This window comes from Orycteropus afer, unplaced genomic scaffold (assembly GCF_000298275.1).
Source record: "Orycteropus afer afer isolate SDZICR_OR568_19922 unplaced genomic scaffold, OryAfe1.0 scaffold00091, whole genome shotgun sequence".
In the NCBI taxonomy this organism is placed as follows: Eukaryota; Metazoa; Chordata; class Mammalia; order Tubulidentata; family Orycteropodidae; genus Orycteropus; species Orycteropus afer.
This window is the reverse complement of record NW_006921678.1, coordinates 3,900,421-3,911,463: the sequence shown is the minus strand read 5'-3', so window position 1 is coordinate 3,911,463 and position 11,043 is coordinate 3,900,421. Positions and strand designations below refer to the sequence as shown.

Below are 11,043 nucleotides of genomic sequence, written 5' to 3'. Positions count from 1 at the left end.
GCACCTGAGATGTTCCTTGGAAATGAGAATGGCCAGACTTCATCTCACCTACTTTGGTCATGTCGTTAGAAGGGACCATTCCCTGGAGAATGATGTCATGCTTGGTAGGGTGGAGGGTCGACGAAAGAGGGGAAGGCCTTCAATTGACACCGTGGTTGCGATGATGGGCTCAAGTATAGCAGGGATCATGAAGCTGGGCGGGATCAGGCATTTTTTGTTCTGCTGTGCATGTGGTCACTGTGAGTCGGAAATGACTGGATGGACCTAACAATAGGGTTGCTATGAGCTGGAATAGACTGGACGGCAATAGGTTTGGCTTGGTATATATTGTTGAATTGCAAAGCTGCCTTCTTTCAAGGGATGTTTAGCAAATGTGGAAACTCTTGGCCAAATAATTGTGGCTTGCTTTGTTGTTGTTTTAAATAGAACTGTTACTCTAACTGATGACAAGAAGCACTTACTGTAACTGGACATCATGAAAACTCATTGTGGCACAGTGAATTAGTTGTTATGGTTCTTCTAGCCATGGTTTTTTGATTCCCACTAGATAACTGGGTGGGAGTATGCAAATGTGAGGTGCTTTGTGGCCCAAAAAAGGGACTGGATAGCTTGCTAATAATGTAAACAAGGTACATGGTGCCCTTGAGGATATAGGACCATGGAAGGTGTTTGGAACCCCAAAGTGGAGATTGGCCAGTTTTGTCATTTCTCTAGGCTTAAATGAGCCCCTCAGAGGCAGATGGGGATCTCAACTGCCATCAAGATGGAGAAGCCAGGAGTGGAGCATGTCCTTGGACCTGAAGTCTCTGCACCGACACAATGGCAGAGAGACAACTGCCACAGAACTGAGAGACCACCATGAGCCAAAATGGTAAGCTTGCTGGCCCATGGAGTGAGAAACCTGGGTGTCTTTGGGCAGGAGGCTTTCTGGCAGAGTGGGGTGCACTTACCACCAGGGCAAAAAAGAGTTTTGTAACATTTGCCCAAGCAAGGCAAAGGCCAGCAGAGAGACCAAAGGCCAAAGAGAGGAGTGCCTACAGGCATGGCAGAGGGGAGGTTGCCTTGACTGAAGAATTGTGTCCTGAACATTCCTGAACCTGAATTGTAACCTGTTGCTTACCTAATATACCCTGTAACTGTGAGTATTGTCTGTGAGTTCTGTGTGGTCATTTGACCGGTAACCAGAAGGTTGGTGGTTCAAACCCACCAGCCACTCCTCAGAAGGAAGATTGTGCAATCTACTTCTGTAGACATACCACCTCAGAAACCCAAGGAGGGTTCACTATGAGTTGAATCGACTTGACAGCAGTGAGTTTGTTTGAAGATGCTTAGTAAGCAGAAGAGTGGAGGTGAGGTATGACCAGATTTAGATAAAGAGGAAGTGAAGACATTACCATTTTCTCTGTATATCCAAAATACAACATGATTTAAAATTTTCTACTCTGATACATTAACATATCAAATCTCCTAATCCTTAAAGATAGGGACCTCAAGGTGGCCTTTACCAATCCTGCTCATTGTACCTCTCAAATATATCTAAATTATTATTATTATTTTTAATTATGATTTGGGTGATCATATATATCTCAATTCTTTTTGCCTCATCTCCCCTTCTTAAACTCTAGTGCAAACTTCTTTGCCTCACTTGGGCTAAGCCTCCTAACTTGTGTCTTGAATTCATGTCTTTACCCTACAGTCCATCTACAGTTTTTGCCACGAGAATTTTATAGAAGAACAGCTTATATCTCACCATAGCCCTACTCCAAAATCTTATTTAAATAACAAATTCCAAATTCTTTAGATTAGACTTTGACATTGTCTTAGATAGGTCCACAATCCACCAATATGTCTCTTTAGGAATCCAGGAATACATTGTATACTTTCCCCTTATATGTCTGATTGTACTCTCCCTATTTTCTGCAAGACCCTTATTTTCCATGTGCATGGGCCCCTATACTCTGAAAATTCAAGCTTTAGAACATAAGGCACCTCTTCTGGAAAGTCTTTCTTGACACATTCTGGCAAAAATCATTTTATTACCTCCTCTCAGCATTGTTTTCATGGACACCATCATGATATTAGTCTTATTCCTATCAGACTGTATCCTTAACAATGCCTTGCTCATTGTACCCACTGCCATAGAGTCTATTCTGACTCATGGCAACTTCCATTGTGTTTCCAAGGCTGTAAATCTTTATGGAAGTAGATTGTCACATGGAGCAGCTGAAGGGTTTGAACTGCTGACCTGGTTAGCAGCCAAATATCTTACCTTCTACACCACCAGAGCTCTTTCTTTCTTATGGTAGGTGTTCAAAATATGTTATATATTTTTCTGAATTGTTAAACCTAATTAGCAAAGTTACATAGCTTTGCATTATTTATCTACATGGACACTGAATGATTTTTAAGAGGTACAAATTAAATGAAAAAAAAAAAATTCTTGTACCCTGTAGCAAGTGTATATATGCTATTGCTGATAAGTTACAAAGGAATGTGTGAAAAGTCATTGTAAACTACAATAGCTGGAGCCCATTCTCAGGTCTATAAATACCTAAAGAGGACTCTTGAAGACTAACGGATGGTTTTAATAGAACAAGCTGTTCCATTTAGATTATATAAACATGAGGTTTTAAAAATTCAAAATTAGTATCTTGTTTGTAGTTTTCTACCCACTGGATTTTAGTAGATTATTTATTTCCATGACAATTTAAAACAAACTAATGAAACTTATATAACATGAATGAGTTTTAACTTTTGATCCCATGTAGTCTTTTCTAATAACTATTCTTCCTCTGGACCATCATGGGTTATATTGTGGTGATGAACATGTTTTCAACATAATTAATATCCTATAATTTCAGAATAGAGAAGCAATATTTGACTTTATACATTAAAATTATTTGATTTTCCAACCCTTTAAAATGTGTTTGAAATGTGGACATTCTCATTGATTTTGTCTCCACAGTCTGTATTCCAAGTACACTGTATATTTTGGATCAAAATAGTTTTCTTTCTCCCTAAATCTTGTTGTTGTGAACTAGGGAAATTTGAATGGGAAATAAAGTAGAATCATTAAACATCCCTATAAACTGTGTTAAAAAATAAAAAAAAAAGAAAGCTCAACAAGCTGATTAATATGCCTTAGATGCTTGAGATCTTTTGTAGACAGAATTCTTGTATGTTAGGGAAATGTTTAGTATAGGGAACTGACTTTAAGCAGAGGGAAAGATTCTTTCCTTTCAATAATGCTCCCCAACTTCTATTTTTTCTCCTTCCAAAAACTTGAAAACATAAAACTTGATTAAGAAAACCCAATTTGGAAATTGCAAAATGAGCGCAGAAAGGGAAATCTCTATTTCAAATGGAATTAATTCTTGGCATCAGAGACACCACAGAGGGAACCAATTTTAATCAGTGTCTCAAGATGAGCCAGCTCAAGAGTGGTATTAAACATTAGCAGACTAAACAACAAGAAAATAGTCTGTTCTGAAAAATGTGTGCGTGTAAGTGTTTTTAAAGACCAACTGGGCAACTGGGCTATCATCATGTGCATTTAACCATAACCCAGCAGACATTTCCATTGCCCTTCGTGCTTGAATAGCAGAAGAGACAGGGAAGAGTGACACTCCATGAGGCCTCCATCCTCCTCTCCTCCTTAGCACACATTGATTGACAGGCCCTTACATCTCATTTCCTTCCATTTGTTTTATAAATACAAGGTGACTGTTGTTTGGGCTACATGAGTGAGTATGTTTATTTGGTAGAGTTGATGAGCCTTGACCCCATAAAAACTATATTGGAGTGATACAAACACACTCATTTTCAAATCCAGTAATTTTACAGCCAATTAAAGGACTCTTTAGAGAAATCATTATGCATTTTATCAAGCTTAAAAATTCAGTGTATTAGTATGAATCTCTCCCTTTTGTTATTGTTGTTCTTGTTTTAAGTTTTCCTCTAATGAGAATGGTCCACCAGCCAAAGGATGCATTTGTAAAGCAAATATTATAGTCTGATACTCTATGGTGTTTTCATTACATGATTTGTTTAGATAGCTTTCCTTCCTCCCTAGTGTAGCATTTTGATAATTAGTTGCTTGCTTTCTGATATTTAGATTCTAGTTCTCTCTTTAAATCTAGCTAGAAGGAAATTTAAGTTGAAATGATAAATATTGCATTTCACATACAATAATTAAATTGCCTTTAAAAAAGTAGTTTGCGTGTGTCTCTGTTTAACATGTTTCATCGAAACTGTTGCAGTGGTATGTAATTTTAATGTAAAATAGCCCTCTTTGCAGGGAATTGAGCCTGGTGCTGGATCTTTAAATTTTCAGTGTCTGTTGTCATAGCAACCAGAATTGACTTAGGTACCCACTGTGCTCAACATAAATTAAAGACATAGCATTTGAAACAGTTTAGTCAATTTTAAGTACGTATCTGGCTAGGCCTCAGATTTCAGTGCTGCTTTATATTGAAAAGGTCATTAAAATGTTCTCCTTTTATGCTAATTAAACTTATTTGTAGAATTCAGTGCCTTAAATGTGATTTAAGAAAAATGTTGGAAAACTGCTTCTGGATTTGTTTGTGAGATATAAGCTTCTAATAATGTAAAAAGTAATTCTTTTTTTTTTTTTTTTTCCTTCAACAGTGGACTATTACTGCCTGCTTTGTTCAAATTCCCTGGTATCAACTGAATATAGAGACTTGATGTTACGTAAATAAATCCACCCTAAGCATGCTTTAGTCAAAGATCCCTCAGGCCATGTACTGTGATACTCTTCTGAGGAAAATGATGCTGGCTATCTTCTGCCATATTTTATGCCTAATCAGTCTCTATTGCCTTGAGGAGACATGGATTTTTTTCATTAAAAAATTCTAACAAGCTTAACAGATTTTAGAAAATGTCACTTTTGGGGCTTTTGGTTTTTCAGGTAGACACAAATTAAGAACCCAAAGATGAAGTAACATATTGCTATTTTGGTGAGGTTCAAATTCATCCTGATTTCCCTTTCTGGCCAAGGCAAATTTTACAACTACACCTACTGCATTTATTCAATGACTATTGAATTTTTTCATATTTTTTTGCCATAAAAACATATATCTGGAAATAGATTACTTATTATGATGGACATAGATGATAAGGAAAATGAATAGTTGTGATTTTGTTTTTTTGCAATATGACATAAATATATTTATTATTGGAAAAGAGTTCCAATATTTTCTAATGGTTCTAATTTACCCAATGAAAAAAATCACACTTATTTTCTGAGGCATTGCTTTTTTCCCTAGTGTTATTGAGCTTTTACATCTTCACATCATTCTTTCTTTCTTTTCAGAGAATTTTATGGTCAAATGGTTTCATTGCTTCCAAGCCCTCCAATGCCAATTTAAAGTCATTTGAACCATAATCCCTCAGCATTGGATTTAAAATGACGAATTAGCTTGTAGGAATTCGGGAGCATGGACTTCTTATTTCTTCTGAAGTTACAAAGGATTTTGTACATTAAATATTTAGAACTCAACTTATACACATAAAACTTAGCTGCTACATAAGCCAAAGGTTTATATGCATGAGTTGTTTTCTACCTTGCTATATTAGAAGGCACTTAAGGAAAGAGAAGATCTGTTGTAGCCATTTTGTGACCTAGTGATGCCCACCAGACAATGGCATTAATAAACTAGGAAAGACAACACATGTGAAATTCACTACTTCTCAGGGGATTTGTTCTGTGATATATTTATGAAATATATATGGTATATATGGTGTGTATATATATATATATATATATATATATATATATATATACATCAAAATATGAAAGTCTGAAAATTTTCCTTATTTAAGTGAAATCCCTTGAACATCTGTTTCTAGTTGAGCAGTCCAACAATCTTTATGAAAAATCTTTTAAAAATTACCATAAGTAAATTTATAAATTTATCAACAAATACAGTTGAGAACACATTTTAAAAGAAGAGTGATATTTCTTTTAATAGTAAGTACATATCTGGGAATGAAAAAAATCGTAATTTACTGTGACAATTTGATCCATATCTCAGAGCTTGATATAAATAGAATCTGACATGTTTGTAAAGATCCAGAAGAGGTAAAAGTTAATGTTGAAGAAAAGAATCTAATAGAAACTTTCTGGGCTGAGATACTGTTTTCCCCAAATTGCTGTCACTTCCATCCTGAGAAGTTAAATCTGATATGGCAATATTCTTAGACAGTTAGAATGAAGAGCAGTCGCTTTCATAAAGTGGTATCATGAATCTCATGACCACAGCTGGGATTCTTCCCCAATCCAAGAATCCCACACTACTGAGCTCTACCTAGAAGTCAAGGGGTTTTAAGACTCATATGATTGTCATAATTATCCTTAGATGGGTTTATACTTTAGAGTTCTTTCCATATTATATAGTTGTTAATAAAACAAATTTTAATGGTGTCTTGGTCATGGTTCTCTAAAAAAACACAACCAGTTAGAGTCCCTGGGAGGTGCAAATGGGCCCAGCTGCTAACTGAAAGGTTGGTGGTCTGATTTGACCCACAGCACCTTGGAAAAAAGGCCACAGTAAACCCAATGGAGCATAGTTCTACTCTGATACATGGGATCATCATGAGTCTGAATCAACTCAGATGGCAACTGGGCTATGTGTGTGTGTGTGTGTGTGCATATGTATATCTTGAATATTATATATATATATATAAACTCAAACTCACTGCTATCAAGTCAATTCCAACTTACAGTGGGCCTTCAGGCCACAGCAGAACTGCCTCATAGAGATTCCAAGGATGTAAAGCTTTATGGAAGCTGAGTGCCTCATCTGTCTCCCACACAGCAGCTGGTGGGTTTGAACTGCCAACATTTTGGTTAGCAAGTTAATGATTTAACCACTATGCCACTAAGGCCATACACATACACACACACATATACACATATATACACACACACATATATATATGCATATAATATACACGTTTCTGTATACCTATATATGTATACATGTATATGTATGTGTGTATATATGTATATTAAGAACTGATGGTATTGAAAGAAGTTGTACTGAAGGAACTGGAGTAAAACAAGGCTACAGGAATTGATAGAATACAAATTGAAAGGTTGCAACAAATGGATCCACTACTAGAGGTGCTTATTTATTTATATCAAGAAATTTGGAAGACAGCTACTTGGCCAATAAACTAGAAGAGTCAATATTTGTGCCCATTCCAAAGAAAGGTGATCCAAGAGAAATCAGAAATTATCCAACATATAAGTTATGTCACACACAAGTGATATTTTGCTGAAGATAATTCAAGAATGGTTGTAGCAGTACATCAACAAGGGATTGCCAGAAATTCAAGCTGGATTCAGAAGAGGATGTAGAATGATGGATATCATTTTTGGTGTTAGATAGATCTTGGCTGAAAGCAAAGAACCCCAGAAAAATGTTTACTTGTATTTTATTGACTGTGCAAAGGCATTCAACTATATGCATCATAACAAATTGTGTATAATGTTGTGAAGAATGAGAATTCCAGAACACTTAATAGTGCTCATGAAGGAACTGTACGTACAACAAGAGGCAGTCATTTGAACAGAATGAAGGAATACTGCATGGTTTAAAATCAGGAAAGATGTGTGTCAGGTTTGTAGCCTTTCACCACACTTATTCAATCTCTATCCTGAGAAAATAATCCAAGAAGCTTGACTAAATGAAGAAGAATGCAGCATCTGGATCAGAGGAAGATTCATTAACAGCCTGTGATATGCAGATGACACAATCTTACTTGCTGAAAACAATGAGGACTTGAAGCACGTACTGATGAAGATCAAAGACTACAGTCTTCAGTATGAATTATACGTCAACATAAAGAAAACAAAAATGCTCACAACTGGACCAATAAGCAACATCATGATAAATGGAGAAAAGATGGAAGTTGTCAAGGATTTCATTTTACTTGTATCCACAATTAATGCCCATGAAAGCAGCAGTCAAGAAATCCAACAATGTATTGTATTGGTCAAAGCTGCTGCAAAAGACCTCTTTAAAATGTTAAAAGCAAATACATCACTTTGAAGACTAAAGAGAACAGGAGAACCTGTCCAAGATCATGATATTTTCCACAGCCTCATATGCACATAAGAGCTGAACAATGAATAATGAAGACTGAAGAATTAATACTTGTGAATAGTGGTGTTGGCAAAGAATATTTAATGTACCATGGAGTTCCATAAAAATGAACAAATCTGTCTTGGAGGAAGTACAGCTGAATGCTCCTTAGTAGCAAGAATGGCCATACTTTGTCTCTCATGTTTTGGTCATGTTGTTTTAAGGGACCAGTTTCTGGAGAAGGACACTATCTTAGTTTTCTAGGGCTGCTACAACAGAAATACCACAAGTGGATAGTTTTAACAAACAGAAATTTATTCTCTTACAATTTACAAGGCTAGAAGTCTGAGTGCCAGCTCTAGGGGCAGACTCTCCCTCTGGATTCTGAGTGGAGGCCCCATAATCTTGGGCTTCAGCTCTGCCATCCAGGCCCACTAGAGCAAGATGGAGGCTTCTGCTGACTCACATAGCTGCTGGCTGCTGAGGCTGACCAATCTGAGGTTGATAGGCAAAATGGCAGATTGTTAGCTCACAGGTTGTATTCAGCAATCTCAAAATCAGCAAGCAACACAGCAGGTCACTGGTTCAAGTCCAGGGACTGGAGATGATTTTGGGCCAAATGCAGGATCCTAAAATGAGCCAAATGCTAGAGACATTTTCCAAATATTCTCCATATATATTGGAAGCAGGCCACACAGTAAAGGCAACTCCCCTTTAACTAATTAGTTGCTCACCTTAGATTCCACTTGGAGGTGATTATACCACATCCAATCTCACCATGGAAAATAACTACATCCAGCTGTCAAGCCACTCAAAATCACAGCCCAGCCAAGTTGATGGCCAACCTTAACTACCACAGATAATGGTAATGGATGCTTGATAAAGTAGAGGGTCAGTGTAAAAGGGGAACACCCTTAAAGAGATGGATTGACATGGTGGCTGCAACAATGGGCAACAACTGTTAGGATGGCACAAGACCAGGAAGTTATTGTTCTGTTGTACGTAGGGTAGCTGTGAGTTGCAACTGACTTAATGGCACTTAATAACAACAACTATATATGTGTGTGTGTTCTTCTGTGGAATAAGAAGTATCCCCTCCTGGAAACAGGTACCTTATATTCTATATTTCACAGGTCCACAGCTTGAGAGAAATTTTGCCTCAGGATGGTACACACCCAAAGTGTTACCCATACTTCATTTAGATGATTAAGAAGATAAGATTTGGGATTAAAAGTTGGTGTTGGGAGGGCCGCCTCTGAGGCTGGGGTCCTTACTGCATCTGAGGCATGTCTAATGATGCCAGATAGCGGCAGAACTCCTCTGAGCTTTTCACTCAGACTCCTGAACGCTTTCAGGATCCGTGATGCCAAGAACACTTCATGGGGTGAGAAGCAGTCAGAGTTGAGCCTCAGATGAGCCTAGGGCTCAAGCTCTTCTAATCTCTCAGGCCCGCCTCAGTTGAAGAAATGAGTGGTGGATTGGCTCCAAGTAAAAGTACAGTGTATGTATCCAACCTTCCCTTTTCCCTGACCAACAACGACTTATACCGGATATTTTCCAAGTACGGCAAAGTTGTAAAGGTTACTATAATGAAAGATAAAGATGCCAGGAAGAGTAAAGGGGCTGCTTTTATTTTATTTTTGGATAAAGAACCTTCACAAAACTGTACCAGAGCAACAAACAACAAACAGTTATTAGGTAGAGTGATAGAAGCAAGCACTGCTATCGACAATGGAAGAGCAGCTGATTTCATCCAAAGGCGACACTATGATAAATCTGAGTGTTATGAATGTGGGGAAAATGGTCACTTAAATTATGCCTGTCCTAAAAATATGCTTGGAGAATGTGAACCTCCAAAGAAGAAGGAGAAAAAGGAAAAAAAAAAAAGAAAATCCCTGAACCAGAAGAACAAATTGAGGAAGCAGAAGAAAGTGAAGATGAAGGGGAAAATCCTGCTCTAGACAGCCTCAGTCAAGCCACGGTGTTCCAGCAAGCCAAAACTGAAGAAGAAGAAAAAGGAAACCCCTCAACATCAGAGGATTCAAGACACCAATGGATAAAGAAAAGCACATATTTCAGTGATGAGGAGGAACTTAGTGATTAAAATTAATATTTATTATGTAACTACCATTAAAAAAATTTTGAAAATCTTGGAGTTAAAAGTTCACTTGGGGACCAAGATTATGTTTAGAACTTTGAACATAAAATCATTTATACTAAATAGCTTTTTACTATAAAACAGTTTGTAAGATAATGGAAAGTAATTTAGAAGTATCATGTTTCTTTCTTACCTTAGTATGGTAATAAAAATCAAGATTTGTTAATAACCATTAATTCTGAAAACAGAAAATTTTAATAAGACATAATATTATTTAGAAATGTTGCTGTCATCCGAAGAAAGAAAGTAGATATTACAAAGATTGGTTTGGCAGGTTCATTATAAAAGCTGAATTCATATCTAATTGGTTGACATGAGTACTTCTGAAATTAGTTTTATCTTTAAAACACAAATTTCCTAAAAACTGTGAAAATTGGATGGCTTATTGTTATTAAAAGTTAATAAAATTTTCAAGCGAATTTTGTTTTTAAATGTGGGTGTTTTGTCCTTTCATTTCTTTTAGCTTTATCCCAAACTGGATAAGTTGTAAATACGCATAAAATATAAAATAAAATAACCCTGAGAGGCTTATAACCAAATACAGTGGTTATATGTCTAGCCTGTCTTACTGCCAAATACCATTTCCCAGAAGCAACTGCTCATGCCTCTTTAACTGATTCTTTTCATATTTGCATACATAATGCTAAATAATGTGATATCTTTCTATTACTTAATTCATTACCTTATGTATTTTTATTTTTTTTTTTAATTAGGATTTGGGTGAAGATTTACAGAGTAAATTCACTTTTCATACAGCAGTTCACATATAATTTG

General features: G+C 36.5%; 1 protein-coding gene across 1 annotated transcript; it reads left to right on the top strand.

Annotated features, from left to right (window-relative positions):
• The first annotated feature begins 9,577 nt into the window (after positions 1-9,577).
• Positions 9,578-10,215, top strand: LOC103198322 (zinc finger CCHC-type and RNA-binding motif-containing protein 1-like). The gene is given in 2 exon segments (XM_042781165.1): positions 9,578-9,985; positions 9,988-10,215. Coding segments are annotated over 2 exon segments (636 nt in total).
• The last annotated feature ends 828 nt before the right edge of the window (positions 10,216-11,043 follow it).